This window comes from Manacus candei, unplaced genomic scaffold (genome assembly GCF_025592945.1).
Source record: "Manacus candei isolate 608988 ecotype Guabito, Panama unplaced genomic scaffold, ASM2559294v1 h1tg000088l, whole genome shotgun sequence".
Classification (NCBI taxonomy): Eukaryota; Metazoa; Chordata; class Aves; order Passeriformes; family Pipridae; genus Manacus; species Manacus candei.
This window is the reverse complement of record NW_026138136.1, coordinates 8,373,018-8,391,138: the sequence shown is the minus strand read 5'-3', so window position 1 is coordinate 8,391,138 and position 18,121 is coordinate 8,373,018. Positions and strand designations below refer to the sequence as shown.

General features: G+C 39.5%; 1 protein-coding gene across 4 annotated transcripts in view; it reads right to left on the bottom strand.

Moving 5' to 3' along the window:
* Positions 1-369: 369 nt before the first annotated feature.
* Positions 370-18,121, bottom strand: part of EPB41L4B (erythrocyte membrane protein band 4.1 like 4B) — a 166,657-nt gene continuing 148,905 nt past the window's right edge. For 2 of the 4 annotated variants that reach the window (XM_051812642.1, XM_051812644.1), the window contains 3 exons: positions 6,406-6,474; positions 2,806-2,969; positions 370-1,286 (listed from right to left, as the gene is read on the bottom strand). In XM_051812642.1, coding sequence (XP_051668602.1) covers positions 1,217-1,286; positions 2,806-2,969; positions 6,406-6,474 — 303 coding nt within the window. In that variant the 3' untranslated portion in view covers positions 370-1,216. The remainder of the gene's footprint in view (positions 1,287-2,805; positions 2,970-6,405; positions 6,475-18,121) is intronic. The other 2 variants (XM_051812643.1, XM_051812645.1) reach the window with 1 other exon arrangement.

Below are 18,121 nucleotides of genomic sequence, written 5' to 3'. Positions count from 1 at the left end.
TTTCCCTAGGAAATAGTTGGTAGCATTACCTGTATACCATAAACTCCCTCCCTGTGGCTGCAGGTCTGCTAGTGCTGGACCACCCACCCCACCTCATGCCTGAGATAGCTCCACTGGACGTAGAGGCTGTTTGCGTGTCAGAGGTGAAGGGGATATATAGCCAGGTGTACCCTCCACAGGTTTGCCAGGACATATGTGCTGATTACCAGAGCAAAAAAAATGGGTATAGGCAAGCTATGCCGTAAACTATCATTGTTCTTGTTCTTTAAAGTGATCGATCAATTCATGTCAGTCAGGAAGGTGGTTTATTTACCTGGGAGGGAAAAAATTCTCCCTGTGTGAGTTACGTCCACGCCGCTGAGGCTCTGCAACCTTCAGTGCTGGGGCAGAAGATGTCTGAGCATGGGCAAGCCCTAATGCCTAGGCAGATTGGAGAAGGTAAAACTCCTCACTTACTTAAAAAAAGTCAGTACCAAGCTAGAAAGTCAGTAGCAAATTGCTTTAAACAACTGATTTTTTTTTCATTAATGGAAATACGTTAAGATTGAGTTGAAGGATAAGGTCAACATGACAAACTATAGGGAGTATTGGGTGTGTATATCTGTATGGTGGGGTGTCTTTCCCCTTTGCAGCTATTTATATCTCTGAGTGAAGGTTAAGGTTAGGAATTTAATAAGACAGCCGTTTATTCTGTGGAGACTAACAGTCCTGGGGTTAGGATGTAATAATCATTCTTCTGCTTTAAAAATGGTTCTTTAACAAATAGCAGTAGCTCATTGCAATTTTCAGTTGTACAAAATGACATATTTTCTATGTTACTATCAAAATATTCTGCATAACATTAATTTCTGTGCACTTATTAACATATGTACAGAACAGTGTTTCCCAATAGAAATCAGTATGTTCCTTGCTGATCCTTTTTTGCCCTAGATTTACCAAAACCAAACCAGAAATTAATTGTGTTAATAGTATAAAATCTCAGGAGAGATAAAGGATTGAAGGTTTATTTCCCAGCAGCAAATGAATAAAGGAACTCCTTCAAATTAAAGTCTAGCTGAGACGTAATTTTAACCAACCGTGGTGAATCCAGGCGAGCCAGGAATATCACACATTTTCCCGATGCGTTATGTTGAGTACACAGAAGCAGAGGAATGTAAACAGACAGAAGGCACATGAAAGGCCCCAATCCATTCTCCATCTGACGGAAGTGCGAATTTCATAATTCTGTCATCAAGAGTCTTTTCATCATTTTCTCTCTCTCAAGTTCACGCCTCAGAGTCTCAGCGCTGTGTAATTAATGCACAAACAGCCAATTATGGGAACAACAATAAGTTTTAGATTTCAATTTAAAATAATTAACATTTTCAAAATACCAAAGGAGGGGAAAAAAGGTCAGACTCAATTCAGAGAAAAAGCCGATAACTGATGGCTGATTTAAAAACAAGCACCACTTGATATTTCTGAAGAGGCAAGAAAAAGGACATAATTTGCCACATGGCAAAACAATTTAGGATTTCATCTAACCCTCATTAAAGGTTACTGATTTCAAAGGAAGCTGGACTAGGACTCTAAAAATGAAACAGTTACAGCAAATGCCATCATGAAATACTGCTGTTACAGCCTTCTGCTCCTTGGCATGGTCGGATACAGGGGGACATCTGTATATGCTGAATTTACCACAGTCCTGCACCTACCAGGATGTGGGAGTCAGAGCCTAAAGTCCTTGCTCTCACATACCAATTCGCTCCAGAGCACACAAACTCTGTAACACTGGAAATGCCTTGGATTAGAGATTGCATTTCTGAAACTGTTTGCTGTGTTGTTCTGAAAATTAGGTATCTAATGTTTTACAAAAACAGTTTGGAGATTTAAACTGCAGTGCAGAGACCTTGCAGCCCATTTATGAACAAGCAGGTGTAGAATCATCCACTTGAGACATCCTACAGAAGCTAAGTTCAGCACTACAGCTTCAGAATTACATTTTCACTGGAATGATAAATTTTTAGATGACTTAGCAATGTTGAAGAAGTGTGCAGGTGCAATTAGCCAACATCTACAAAATATAATTAACAACCAAAAATGGGAACTGACTGTGAATCCAAAATTAAAAAAGACTCATTTATTATGATGCCAAAGAAATACTTTTCAACATAAGCCTAGGATTATTTGTGCTCCAGAACTACTGAAGTATATCCACTCATATGTTTGTATTCTGTCAATTATCAGCCTGTGAAATTCAGCTTTTATTAAATTCTAGAATAAGAAGCAAGTATGGAAAACCAATAGGATGAAAGAATAGAAAACTGAAAACAGTCTGCCTGTGGAAAGATGGATAGGTTGCTGTTTCCTTGAGAAACTACATGAAAGATCACTGTAGCTTGACATCATTAAAAAAGAAAAAGGAAAAAAAAAGGGAGAACAAGAAAGAAAACAAATGCGTTTTTCATTTAGAAGAACAGACATTTCTCAACCTCAGCTTTCCCCGAAGGACATTTAATTTCAAAAAACAAATTGCAACAGCAATTATTAAAACCTTTGTGGTTCAGACAAAATGACTTGCCTGAGCAGAATCTGCACAACTCTTTCTCTCCAGGCCATTGGCTGTAGAAATGGCTGCTGGCTGCAGCAGCTGATTAAGGTAGTATTTTTTTTTCTCAGTGCAGATATGAGTTACAAGTATTTCTTTACATAACCCACAAGCAGCAATCTTTCAGTATAGAAGGAAATGACAGAAAAACGGAAATCAAGCTGATTCCTTTAATGCAGAGAGCATCATAGTATTTCTGTGAAAGAACTGCACAGTACCTGTCTGCCAGCGAAATCGGTTTATGCGACGTATACACTGTCTGGACTGTTGGAGTCGGTACAGTCTCTGCCAAAGACCTCAGCACAGGCGATGGAGTTACCAGCGTTATCTTGGGTGATGACTGCACTGCACAGCATTGCATTTTGCTGTCTGCAAATTCTGCCTACAAAACAAAAAAGTATACACACACACACAAAGGGAAAAGGTGTAGATTAGCTTCTACTGGTCTTGCTATCCTTCACTATCCAATTAGTTGCCAAGCAGTAACAACTGATAAAGAGAACGAATGGGAGGCTGTAGCTGTAACTTCTCAATGTGACCTCTGTAGATACTGAACAGTCACTTCTTTTGATGCCTGAGGGACAAGCCTGATTGCAACAAACACTGTGTGAGATGACACCACATAGGAGACTGGCAGCATTCAGGTAAAAGACATAATCGGTTTGGAGAATGACACTTGTCATTATTGCATTTTCCCTAAAAATAATGCTGACAACATGAGATTTCTGAAATATTCTTCAGAAATCCTATATAATTTGCTGGTGGGTCCTCTGACTGCTCTGTGTTTTGTTAACAGCCAGGAGTCTGGGCTTTTAGGAGTCTGGGTTTCCAAGACTCCATCCCTTTCCCACACGTGCTAACTGGAACAAGCCTCAACAGATATTCTTGCAGTATCCACTGACAGGCAATGTTAAAGCAATATTGGAAGTGCTAATTTAACACAAACAGCAAGCAACCATCTCCTGTCTTTCAGATGAGGCGTATCAGTGCAGCAATATTACAGCAAAGACTGGGCTACCTTAACAACAACAGGGGAGGATCCCTAAAAATCAAACAGCTCTGTCTTGTTTTTTGGTATGGACTATTTCTCATGCCAAACCACAGCAGCTAGTGCCTATGGTGCATGTATGACCCTGAACTGGGAAGAAAACAGAGGAACTGCAGTTCATGTGTCAGGATCATTAGAACATGCTCCTAATGGTATCAGCTGCATTTCTTCCTTGACAACTTTTTCTTCTGAACCTGGTTCAAAATTCTCTGTAGTTCAACTTTTAAAACTCAATCATACAAGTTGCAGAGATATGAAATTTGGTGTTCCTCATACAGGATCCCTGTGCTCCGAGGACCGCCAGATCTTACTTTATGGCATGAGAAGAAGGCATCACTGTGATGCTGATATAAATTCTCCCAGCTTTACTGAAATCAGCAGAGTGATGATAAATCACACTTGTTGAAGAATTGTCTGGAGTCCTATAGTGTGTTTGCTCTGTATAATTTTTTTACAGTATATACCCAAAGCATCATTTTAGGTGTATCTGCTTGCACAGTATGCTTAAGCCAAATATTTACCTGTTCTAAACAGATATAATTCCATTTATTTAAATCTATATGAGTTATACCATCCTGAGAATGCGGCCATCATGCCTGCCATTTCTCAATGGAAACCACTGAAATTCAGATGGTTCCTGGCATGAAGCTTATATTTAAACGTACCAGGTAACCAAGTTCTCTAATTTTTCGTCTGATAAAATCAACATGACTGCATATACACCACTAAATTCGAAGCTGTACACAAAAGTTAAATGTCTAAATGTCACTATCCATAATTCTTTTCATGCTTAATAACATTTCAATGTTTTCTTCCAAGCAAAAATAAATAAATAAATAAAAAAGTAAAAGGGAAGCAAGGAAATGAAAAAGAAAAAAAAAGAAAACAAACAAGGAAAAAGATCAACAAATGTTACCATTTGGGTTTGTGTGTGACTGGAGACCATTCTGCCTGCAAATCCTACCACTGATCTAAACTCTTCCCTTCCAGCTCCCACCTGTGATGTAACTATCTTCAAGCCCTCGGCAGAGCCCATGCATCAGGATGAACTGAAACTGCTGGGGAGAAGCACATCTCTTTGGGCTGTGATGGAAGGCCATGAAATGCAGGACCAAAGCCCAATTAACCTTCCTAATATTTTCCCATCGTTATGCAGTCCTCTAGGTAGCTGTTTGTTTGCATAACTCACAGGAATGTATGGGATCATATGATGGATCACACACCGTTAGTTTTTTATTGTAATGGTGTTTTAAATATATGTGGTCTGGATTCTGCCCTCCAAGCTGCCCAGGGAAATGGAAATCTATGGGAAGAAGATGAAATTTCAGAAAGCTTAGCTTGAATTTTACTTTGCTTCTTCTCTATCAACAGAACAAAAATTTTAACATTTGAATTTGCGATTTTCTGTGGTATGGAAATTTCTGTGGGTAACTATATTGGTGTATCTTCTGTTTCCATTTTACAGTTCTGTCCCCCCCAAGGATGGAAAAGTATGTTATATAACCCACCTAAATTTTGCTTTCATCATAACTGTCAGAGACCATAATGAAAAATAATGTCCTGACAACCATTACTAAATAGTGGGAAAGGTATTTTGAGGGCATATCTTTTTCCTTAGATAAAGTACTACTATGAAAGACACAAACACTGTAACTTTGAGTTAGCCTTTATCACAATTGTACTATCTGGACTTGGCTGACCTAATGAAATGTTGCTGTGACATATTCATGTGTACTTTTGAATGCATTTAATTAGAGCTCAGTAGTGACACTTATACAACCTGGGGAGCCTAACTAACTCTGTCTTTAAAATACTTATATGGAGAAAAAACACATTTATGTAAAAGCTGGTGATCAGGTCCATTGTGAAAGAAAAGCCTCTTTCTTTAAATCATTAAATGTGGACAGAACCTGCACATGACCTGACAGTGAATGAAGTTACTTATCTCTGATTATATGCCAGATATAGATTGCTGCAACCAATAAAAGTTAAGGTCAAAGTCTGAAATGTTTCATTTTGCAAACATAATTTAAAAACTTAAGTAATTTTACTGGGATTTATAAGCAGAGAGTGTTTCTTATAGAGTAGTTAATTTTGTCATACTTATTACAGAATGCTTCTACCATTAAAGTAGGACTTAGATTGAACTCACTTTTTAAATTGTCAAATAATTGTTTTCTGGTTTTCTGCAGTTTACCTTACCAAAATCCCTAAGTCACATCTTCTGTGAAAGTTTAACAAGAATCAAATTCAGTATTGGATTCAAGTTATTAGGTAAACATGGGAGTTTATACAAAGGATACCATTGTAGTCATCAACACAGTAACTATAATTCTTCCTTAAAATTCAGATGGAAATTCAGTGAAAATCAGGGCCCTCTTTGTGATGGCACAGCAGGCAGTTTCAGGCAGGAGGCCATGCAATTGCTAGACAGAGGACTGAGTCTTCCCATTCCCCTACTGCTCCTTGGAAAGATGCTATGGAGCTTCACAAGTGTCCTCTACAGTCCTGAACAGCACGTTTTGGGATTGACTTCATTAGTTGTGAGCCTCGACCTTTAACTCTTAGTCCTCTGTCTAGGAAGCAGCAATGTCTGAATGCAGGCAATATTTTGAATAATGGGAATATTTAACTGATTCATACTCTAATTTTTACTTGGAATTCATACTTTTTATTTTTGAGGACTACTTAGCGCATAGATTTCTGACACTTAAAAAATCAGCTGGAATTGTGTTAAAACACAGTTTTTTTAGTTGCACATTCTACTTACAGAAAACTGTGGTACTGTTGTAAAAGGATCGAAAAAAGGATTAGATGTATCAGCAGGGAATGTCTTTATCTTTAAAAAAGATAAAGAAAAAGATGTTACTTTCAGAGCATAAAAATGCAAAAGAAAAAAAAAGCAGCAAAGCATTGCAACTACAGTGACATATCCAACAAATCAGAGCAGTTCAGCAGTGCTTGGACTAGACCAAAAAAGACCCATTCCAAAATGCATACAGAAACCTGATGATGAATAATCAAAGCATAAATACAAAAACTTGATAAATTAATTTTACCATGTAATTAAATCTGTTGTGCAAATACGGAGCTGATTGTATACAATATATTTTCCAATTCTGTCAGCAGCCATTGGATTATTATCTGCTTCCTCCAGCCAGCCTTACATTTTAAAATATGCAATATGAAGTGTAGGAGCAAATTCTGCAGTAGAGGAACTCTGGCTAAAGAACTTGTGCTTTACATATTTTAGACTTCCAAATGGTCACTTACACTGTTGCTGCCAAAGACAAACAATCACACAAGGTGGGATAGAAATAAAATCATATATTAAAAAATCACTGGGGATAGCTGTTTGTCTCAGGCAGCTACAAGGTCCTGTGTTCAGAGGAGGGCTGTGGCTAAAGGATGACCCTTGGAGGTCTTTTTGAAAAGTGCATGGAGACACAGAGGCAAGAGACCAAGACATCCATCTGCCAAGAAGCATGAGAGCTCCCATGGCTTGGTCCATGAGGATATAGTCTGTGGGGTGACCAGACCCTGTTGCAAGTCACTTCTGCCCTTAAAGTGGTTTCAAACACCAGCTGAAATTAAAAATGTATTAAAAGCAGCAACAATCTCCGTCCCATTTCATTGTGAATGCTGTTTCCAATGATTTTCCTCTTTAAAATGCAGACATCATTCATTCAAAGGGAGGACAAAATAGCAAATAAAGGTAACAGTTTTGAACTGCATTTCATGCTTTCCCTTTGGAAAACCACATTTTTCACCGTAAAGGTACGTTTTTCACTTTATTATAGAAACTGCTGTGCATTGGTTTTAATGCATGTCTTCAACCATAATTTACTAACTACAGCTATACAACTGTTGTTTAATAATGAGGAAAGCTACCCTGAGGGCCATGAGCCCCTGAAGGCCAAAGGAAAACCTGGAATTATATCATCAAATATAATTAAGTAAATGTATGGTGTTTATTTTGTAAGTAGAATAACAGAAACGTTGGCTTATATGGGTACCAAGGGAAATTAACAGCCATCTGTGGGCCAACTTCTGCAAATGTGGAATTAAGCTTAGCATTAATTGTCAGGCTTCTTACACACAAGGAGTATGGATAGCAAAGATACAGTTAAGCATGTAAATAACCTTTTAACAGAATAAATGTATTTGTAAGTCAATGATACAGGCGCAAATGAACAAACAACTATGTGAGAGAGAAATTATTTTAAATCACAGTTTTCTAGGCAAACATAGTAAAGAAAACTTCACAGTCCTTTTATAGTCCTATATTCATGTCTGTTAGCAAAGTATATGTATGTGTACTGTATTGCTGATTGAACCTACTCGTTGTATTGATGCAATAGCTCCTCAAAAGTTTGTTATGTTATGTTATACCCTGAGCCAAATCTGTCAACAGCTGTAGCATGTGTCACTCCTTTGAGAGACAGTAAATACCCATGAGCCCAGGTTATTAAGGGTTTACAATATGATGTTACAGTACTAAGTACAAGTGTACTTAGTTACAAATAAAATCTTTGAGCCAAAGGCAAACAGGGATGGGAAGCTGGTTGCTCATGTGCAGTATGAGTTTGATATTCTACAGCTGAAATCCCACTTATTTTGCTGGCTAGTCTCACTAACGAAATTAGTTACTAAATGCAGGAAAGAAAATTATGCAGAATAATACTCAAGAGTCCACAGAGGTTTGGGAGTAGAGGCATATAACAGGAATCAGCCCTGATTACATGCCGTGACACACAGCCATGCAGAATACTCTCTTGCAAAATCAGCACTGCAATCTGTGGATGTGCATGAGGCCAGCCAACATATCAAAACATGACAAGAAACAGTTAATCTGGTTTAGTTTTCAGTGTGAGTCCCTCTCTCAGGGAGCTGTGCTCATTTAATCTTTGGAATAAGACAATTTCGATAAATTAAAAGCTCTCTGGGTTCTAAACTCATCAATTTCCAGCCTTTTAAAGAAACTGAAAACAGAAATTATGGAGCAGAGGGGGAAAAAAACATAACTGTGTTCAATTTAAGAGTGACAAACAGAAAACATTGTGCTCAGCCTTTAGAATTTATTTTTTCTTCCTCTCATCCTTTTTTCCCCTCTGAGAACAGACCACTGTTACTCAAATGGCACAACAGAGCTTACTGGTTTGGCCCAGGCCTTGCTATGATTGCTGCTGCCAGCTTCCATTGGCAAGGCAGAGAGACAACATTGTTATTGCCTCCTCAACATTGGCATGAGGTTCTTAACCATTGATGGCTTGGCTCTTCTGAGTAGGAAGTATGTACAAAATCCTCATCCATACAAGAGCGAGAAAAACCCCCATACATTCAAGAACACTTTTCAGACAGATGATATGCAGGATGGGGAGACAGTAGTGTGGAGAGCACCTGTTAAGCAATCAGTTTATGTGAAACTTCATTTGGACGTTTGAAAAGTCTTCTCACTCAGGAATATATTTTTGGCCTAACTATCCTGCATGTCCACCATGGCCAGCAGCGTGCTGACAAAAGTAGCAGTTGCCAGCACCTGGGAGGTGGAAGAAAACCCTGTAATTCCCACCCCACCACACAAGGAAAGCAGTGTCATATGCAAGTCTCTTCCTGACCCTTGCACTGGGGCTGAGTTTATTGCACAAAATCGAAACTTTCAGCTCAGAAAGCAAAACAACTCCCTGATCAGAACCTAAATGTTATGCATTCCCCACACAGTACACAACCTCTCTCCCTGCCCTAGGAGGAACATGTACTACACCTTTAAATATCTCCTAACTCACATGGCAGAAGCAGACCCTTAAATTTTCCAGGGTGCTTTCTTCTCCCTGCTGTTGCAGCATCAGTTAAAAGATACCACCTGGGAACTGAGAAAGGAAGAAGAGCAGAGCCAACTCCACCACCTGCTGCAAACCTGCAGTTCCTCCAGCTTCTGGAGACCTTCAGCAGCTTCCAGGCTTTACCCTGGGATGGCACACACGGAGGGAAAAGGAAGAGGGAAGAGGAGGTGGGCAGTTCTGTGCAGATCACTGTTCTGAGCAGACTACTCTCACGAAGCTGAATTGTAGCTGCTCAGACTAGCAAAACACAGTAGCTGCTAATGTGTGGACAAGAAGCTGAAGTCTGCTGTCTGCTTTGGTATGAAAGAAAACAAGTAACATCTTTGAAGTTTACAGCTGGGCACAATTCCTGTCATGGCAGATGGAGCAGCAATTGTGTCCACATGATGAGCACCTTCTGGTACAGCCAGGGTCTTCCACAGGAGCAAAAGGGGCTACAGAAATATCATGAGCAACAAGAGGTTAGAGCTGTGCTCTTGATAACAGCACAGACAGGCTTTTAAGTATAAAACTTGATTGCAAGCACACTTGCTCTCTCTGCAGGAGTGAAAACAGTCTTGCAGCCAAAGTCACAACCATAAAACAACCTTTAAGGCAGGTCCCGTAAGTAACTGTCAGGTTGCAGGAGCATGGCATGAAAGGGTAGTGAAGGCATTTGGTGTTCCAGCAGCACCTCACATGCTGAGGGCTTGTTTCACAACCTCAAATGCCCTTTGCTTGAAAGGTCAGGGTGCATTACCATAGCAGAACTACTTTGGACAAGTAACTCCTTGTCTGGAATATTTAGCTTGGCAAGCTGAGAATTTGCTAAGCTTAAAAAACCAGTTGATTCTTAATAAAACGAAAGAAAGAAAAAAAGAAAAGAATAATACAAAAAGGATCAGAATAGTCTCAGGGAAAATATAGTGGTCAAGTAATCTTCAAGGAGAAAAATCTTAAAACCAGTCAAATGTAACAGTCACATTGATTTTGTGGGAAAATGAGTGAAATTTTATTCCTCTGTGGATAATTTACTGCTAGTACTCAGATTCTTGTTGCATTATTAGCTGTCCATTTGGGTAACATATTTTGGAGATATCTTTGCCACAAAGAATTAACAGCACTGATTTTCCTTGATATTTGGAATGGAGGAAGAGTGAAGGAAGAAAAAGGTCAAAAGGGCAAGAACCTTCCCCTTTTCTTTGCATTTGTGCAAAGAGTTCTTCTGGATAGAATTTAAAATTTAGGTAAAAACAAATGCTTTCCTGAAACACCTTGTAGATGAGTTAGGAGAAAAAAATGTAACTTTCTCATAAAAGCAGAAGGAAGTGGAGGCAGACAAAGAAAGAGTACTTTTGTCATGTTAATTGATATAAAATCAGCTACTTTGGTATTTCTATCAGAAGGGAATATTACGAATGTCCTTGCTGTGGCAAAAAAAATACTACTTTTGGGAGAAGTAGGCTTAATATGGATATGTTCCCTTACAATTGGAGAAGTGTATTCACTGCCCTGGCACAACTTTCCTTCCACAAAGCTGCAGTAACATTTTCTGCAGTTGACACTTCAATTCCATCCCCTGCACCTTGACTGGAGGCATTTATAACATGATGGTGAAAATGTGTGATCTCAGTGTCACTTTGTATACTGGCCAGACGGAAGACAAACTTTAGGCCAAACACTTCACTAGATTCCCGTGCATAGCAGCAAGCAGAGGCAGAGCTGCTAACACCTGAAGGGGTGTCATAAAGAAGACCCTCAGGATACACATATCGCCAGAGGAATATTCTGTGGTGCTTTATTTAAAAATACATGGTGTAAATTGAATACCATTACATCTATACAGCACAGAGACTTGTTTCTGCTCATCAAATTAGAAAAGAACATCAGCAAAAACTTCTGGAGCTCATTGCACTAGCATTTCCCAGTCCTGACATTTAATATGACTTTAAAAATACCAGTTAACCATTAGGCCTGGTTTCCAAAACCAGTGTTATGATTCTGGACTCCGTAATTGTTCAGTAAAGCTCCTTGCCTGCTGTCATACCATTTCAGTGTCTGAAATAAAAAATGAGGCAGAAATGTAAAACAAAAGAGTTTCTGGTATTTTTCACCATGCAATATTTCCATGGACAAAAAAATTTTTTTAAGTGGTAGCAGTTCCAGGCTCAAATGATTGAACATTTGGATCATGTCAACCCAAGTTCATGTCCTTCGTATGTGGCAACATAACCGGCATGACAGGTAGTCAGTCATAATCACTGCCAGGATGCACAGGGCAAAAATCAGACCAAACCAGTGCAGTCCAGCAAACTTGCAACAGGACAGAAACTTAAATCAGCAATTCTATTGGCTAATCAGTCTTGAAAAAGGCTGTGTGAACTAAATGCCTTGATGAACATACTTGGTGCAAATCCACACACGTTGAATCACAGGTCACCTTCTTTTCATGGCATGCAGGATTTCTTCTAGTTGTTGAAATTATATCCAGGTGTCAGTGTCAGCAGTGTTCACACAGATTAAAGAGGGCACTTAGCAGAAATGTACTATTGAAAACACCCTGAGGCACCAGAAGTGAAGTTTCTGAAGAGGATGGGTTTCTGCGCAAGCTGCTAAGCCAGGGAGGGAGACACTACATGTTCAGAACCTCCCTGCCTACTGTTACTTCCTCTGAGGAGATAACACCAGGAAACCTCCCTCATAGCTCCATCTGGTCTTTGGGTCTCCCTCACTCATCTTGCAAAAAACTAGCAGAGACAAGAGTACAAGGAAATATTTCCAAGAACATTCATTGATTCCTAAGAACCAACACAAGTGAATCCAACTGTTTGACTCATCTGACTAGGTGCGTGTTTCCACAGGACTACTGTACTGTACCCCATGGATACCACTCAATTCATTTTGGTAAACTGAGAAAACTCCCCTTTGGAAGTCACATTCATCCCATGGTATATTTGTTGAGACAAGTTCTCTTAGGGTCCCCTCAAATGATGAACTTTCCATTCCACTGCTCACTGATGTACATCAGCCGTTCTCTGGGCCTTGCTGCAGTATAAGGCCATCTGTCCTGGAATGTGACCTGGTAGCATACACCACGTTCTTGATGTCTCACCAGCTGCTTGTACAACAGGGCTAATACTTCACTCTCTGTCAGGTATTTTCCTCCCTCTTAGAGGGACTTTGTGGAATCCTTCCTAACGTAGAGGCATTGTCAGGAGGTGGTTGCATGGCTCCTTGACTGTGTTCCAGCGACTTCTGTCTCCCAAACGGATGTCAAGGGAGTTCATGAGAGTGATGTACTAGGTTCAGCCTCTGCTAAAGCTTGGCTTTGCTGCAGTTACAGCATTTCACAGATACTTAATGCATAGTAGTTTGTGGCTACAGTATAAACTATACGCCATTTACAAGCAGGTCTACCTAAATCATAGTAATTAAGATGCCTTGGATAAAATCGTGAATCTTCACGTCAACTTTTGTACCAATTTGCAAGGGCAGCCCTACAAATTTTGTTGGTGCTAATATCTTTTCTATGCTACCTTTGGAGATCAAGTACTCTGTAGATTTTTGCTCTAGGGATTGTAATTATGGGTTGCTAGCAAAGGGATTTCAGAGGTACTGGGAGAGGATGAGGGCAATGTTAATAGTGTTATTAAATCAGTCCAGCATCTGTACAGCACATTGGAAGGAAATGTATGTCCTGGATCATTTTTACAACATAACTTTGCTGTGAAGATATTTTTGAGAAGACATTCTTCAAAAGCATACAGAATAAGAACAATTCAGATGTGACAAAAACAAGACAGTGTCCATGCTCTCACAGTCTTCAGGACTTTCAGTACTCTTTCACTGATGCTGTGAAGGGGAGGAAGCTTAAGCAGAACTTAACCTCAGCATGGGCTGTCAGCTTAGTCACCATCCACTGAGGAAAATGTGGCAAGGCAAAATGATGTCACAGTCTTGGTGCGTTGGCTAAAATGCAGACTAAAGATTGCAGCGCTTGCTTGGTCTTTTTTTAAAACACAGAAATGAAGCAAAGAAAAAGCAGTAGGTATACCCACTGGATATGGTTGCTCTCCAACAGTTGCTGCACAGTAAGTTAGTTGCATTGCTAGGATAGCTAATGCAAAGTTACCTTTTTTGGCCCTTGGCCTTTACCAATGAAATCAACGGTGATCCTGTGGCAGGTGGCTAGATTGCATGCACAGCCAACAAAATCAAGTGGCATCCCTGCCGATGGAGGCTGTTGTCATAGAAGAAAGTCACTAAAGATGAATAACATGAAGAGGAGGAAATGAGTATTGTAATTCCTGCCAGTTGAGAATGCACCAGGTAAGCCATGTATTTCCCAATATTATTACCAGCAAGCAGACTGTACATGTACTTTGTACCAGATGGAAACTCACCACTAGCCACACCTGATTATTTCTAAGAATAGACATTGACAGCTCATGACCCAATCACCCAAGTTAGTTCACTATGACTTATTAATATGGAGACTTCAAACCCAGGGATATTGCAACGAAGGCTGACTAATAACATAACATACCTGCACTTTTTAAAAACTCTGAGGATCACATTCCTCTATTGAAAAGTTATGATAGATTGGCACAAATAGTGTACTGCCTGACCTTAGTCCAACACAAATAGTTTGTCTCTCTATTGTAATCAATCTCTACTTGTGTAAGAGCAAAAGCTGGCTGAAGGTCCTTAAGTGTCCAGAAACTCAACTCATCACAGTCTCCTTGAATGTCAGGATAGTAAGAAATATTTGTGTTAATTTTCTGTCCTATTTTTTCTGGGCTATTGAGCTGTGCCAAAATCCCCAGGAGTTTATACAGTTCATTATTCTGAAGGAAAAGAATAGCACAGGTAGATTAAAGTCAGTGGAGCTGCAGAAAAAGTGTTACAATTACAAACGGGTGTACTATTTATATATCTATACAGAAGGACACTTGAGTGTATTTTCAACTTCAGCATGTGACTAGTCCCAGTGACTACTGCAGCCTTAATCTAGGCATGTACCTACAAATTTTGGTGACCTCTCATGAATTACGATTTCCTCAAGTTCACATAAGAGTGTTGACTGCTGTGCTGGGCTACAGTCATCTTGCTACTCTAAAAGTCTCCTCTGAATTAAGCTTCTATATGAAAATAATAATTTCCCATCACAGTATGTCACCTCTTCCAACATGCATCAAGGAAGCAGAGCGTTGCTTCTCTAAATGTAATGGATACAAAACTATTTGATCCTATCAATAAGACCAATTCAAGTAGAAACTGAAAGTCTATAAGGAACAATGTTTTGCTTGGTTTAAGATTCGTGCATGAATAAATCCAATCCCATATCTAGCAAGTCTTTTGTGATAAATGCTAAAAAACCCCACCCTGTTTACTCATAACCTCACACCCTTGGCTATGGAATCATTCATATTGCCAGCCATCACGCATTAAATAAACACAAAGGTTCTGTCTTCACTGCAAGTAGAATCTTGTAATGTTCAAATACAAGAACTCATTAGGCATATACATTTACAGATTCAAACACCTGCATTGTAATACTTCACCAATTCAGTGCCATGAAACACATCAGATGCCTCCGTGCCTGTGGGATGTTGCCCTACAAGCCGGTCTCCCAATCTGAGACACTGTACTCAAGCATGTCCCATGGCTAAAGAGATTAGTTCCAGCCAATGGATAATCCAAATCAATTAGAGCTATTAGCACATAACTCACTCTCATCCACCCTTAATTACAGAAGAAATTTCTCCATTGGACCAAAAGCACAAGTACAGAACTCTTCCATTTGGCCCATGAATGACATCAGTTTCAAAACCAGAAGGCTGCTCTATCATTTCAGCAGAGCTCTGCTTCCCCATAATTTGTTTATTGGCCAAAGGATTCAGGAGATCCATTATTAAAGACATCTCTGTGAAGGCAACTGAAGAAGATTATAATGTTGCAGTGAACAGGAAAAGGGAAATGGGAGAAAGGCCAAACACTGACAGTCCTCTCCCAGGAGATCTGCTTGTGGCACTTCTTCAGGGGAAGAAATACACTGTCTATAAAATGTTACAAGCAGTTCCTGGGCCCCAGTCAGTGACTTCCTGCCCATACCAGCAGGAGCTCACAGGGAAGCCAAACTGGGAGCTGGGGATTTCTTGTGAGGCATGGTTCCAACACCACTGCCTCCAAGACCCCTTCCCAGCATGATGTGGTAATCGAGGAGGCCAAAACACTGTTGTCTGGCAACCTTTGCTGATGTTATGGTGCCTGGGAAGATTATAGTTAACTCTTTCACTTCAGAAAAACCCTGAAGTTTTTCTAAAATGTAAGAGGAGCAGAAACTGGTCCTGTCAGCTTCATAACTGGGGTATAATGAGGGGGCTTAGAGCAATTATTTTAAATTTCTTTCAAAGAGCCCTGGGATAGATGAAGGCTAAGACCCAGGATACTCTGTTTTCTTGGGTAATGGGGGGTGTCAATCTGATTCGTTATTGGGTTTGGGGTTTTGATTTGAATTTGGAGTTTCTTTTGCAGTGCTATGCCTATGTGTGCTCCCTATGAGCTTGGGAACTAACTGTTCTTGGTGCAGGAATATGCCCAACTTCAGCCACACTGTAGATGTGAAGAAAAGCCTTTACCTATACTGCCTCACCACCCCTGTTCTTGGTGAGGAAGAAAAGAGAAAGCACAGTTTCTTCAACCCTTTTTCCAAACCACTAGCAGCAAGACAGGAGACATGAAGGATAAAATTGCTCTAGAGGCATGCACAAACATGGGCTCTGCTGACCACAGATATTTTGAAGAGAACAAGCTTCATCTGAAGTCTGGGCAGCTCAGCCACTGATCCAAACACATGGATTCTATCTAGATGCATGCACTTGTGCTTCATGGTTATTAATTTTGACAGTTTGCTCGACTTGGATGCAGCATGAGTGCCAAATTGTGCACAAATTCAGGTGGTCAGAAGCCCTCTCAACTTGGCAAATGACTTCCCATCTCCAACACTGCCAACAGGGCTCTCAGCAGAGCATGTGCACATGGCTTGGTGTGCCAGGTGGCGTGGACAGCTCCTTCATCAAAATCCATCCTGGTAATATCTGGCACTTTTCCAGAAGAGGCCAGGTGGCATTCCACAGCATGGGAGCACTTGCAAGACTCTAGACAACCTTTTGGCAAAGAACCAAAAAATGACATTAACTCATTAAATGAGTTTTGTAGAGGTTCACTTTCCTGACCTCACTGGCTGTGTCTCCTAGAGTGTAGGAGCATTTGGTCTTGGGTTGCTGAACATGAGAAGAATGCCATACCGTAAAGCAAGCCATAAATCCACATTTCTTCCACAGTGATGCGTTTGTGGCCAAGTTCTACAAAAATACTCTGAGAAGTATGCAAGAACTGTTTTCTCTTCATGAGGCTTAAAAAGGATGTACAGAACATCTACCTATGTAGAAATTTTCTCCCTCAGCTCAAAACACTTTAGCATTTTGTTTTTCAGAGGGTGATACAAGGGATAATGAACAGAAAAGGACCCTTTCTACTGAGTTCAGTGGTTTTCAATCCATTTACCATGATAGATAATACTCCTATTTTCTTCCTTCCACGATGAAATTACAATTTTTTTCTATGATATACATATCTGGGACAAGGCATAGAAACTGTGGAATTACATGCTTAGGTTTATGCAAACTTCAATTTCATCAGTTCTTCAAAGTAACTTACTGGTTATTCTATTATTGCCAATCCTCTGAGCTATAAGAACTGTATTAGGCTCTATATAAAGTCAAAGCAAAAGATCTATCTGGGTGTAAATCTCACAAATTAATGATTGTGTCTCTGTTTTGGTTTTGCTTGCTAGTAGAGAGATTACAGAAAATTAAATATATATTATGTTTCAGTAGAGGATTTACCCACAGTTGCGGGTAAAAAGCAGAGGACAAATCAGTAGAGGGGCCACAAGAGAAAATCTCTGGTCACTTAGGTGCCACTTGCTGTTCATCAGAAAAGACTGCTCCTGCTCAGGAATTCTCATCAGAAAATGCCTATTTATTCAAACTAAATGTGTTACAAAAGAGTTGGTGCTGATTTAATTTTCTGTATACTTGAAAAAGATATATTTTAAAAGCTTTCACTCAGCATTTTGTCATAGGAGTTTTTGGTTCCTAATTTAGAAATGACATTTTGGTTGGAAATATGAGTTCATTGAAATTAATTATCAAACATTACTTGAAATTGAAACACTTCACAATTGCTAAAATGAAATAATGTCAAACTGGCCTGATCTTTCTCTCTACCCTTCTTAATGCTCTCTGACATTTGGTTCAGGACATTTTCCAAAATACAAGCTTTTGAGAGATAATGTAGACAACCAGATTTTACTTTAATCAAAAAAGAAGAAAAATATTTCCCATCAGTTCTGATTATTCAATTGAGTGGCAAATAAAAAGAAAGTTTACTTGCTCTTTTTGCTGGCTTTACAAGTTGAGTCACTCAGCCAGTCAAAACATAGTTTGGAAAGCAGATGTTTCCATTTTCTGTTGGAGCTTGGAGGCATTCAATTGAAATTCCACAGAACAGCCAAGCAGTTAGCATCACACTTGCTATCACACTGGAAAAATGTGAATTAGAATTACACATATATCAATTCATTAGTTGTTTGAAAAG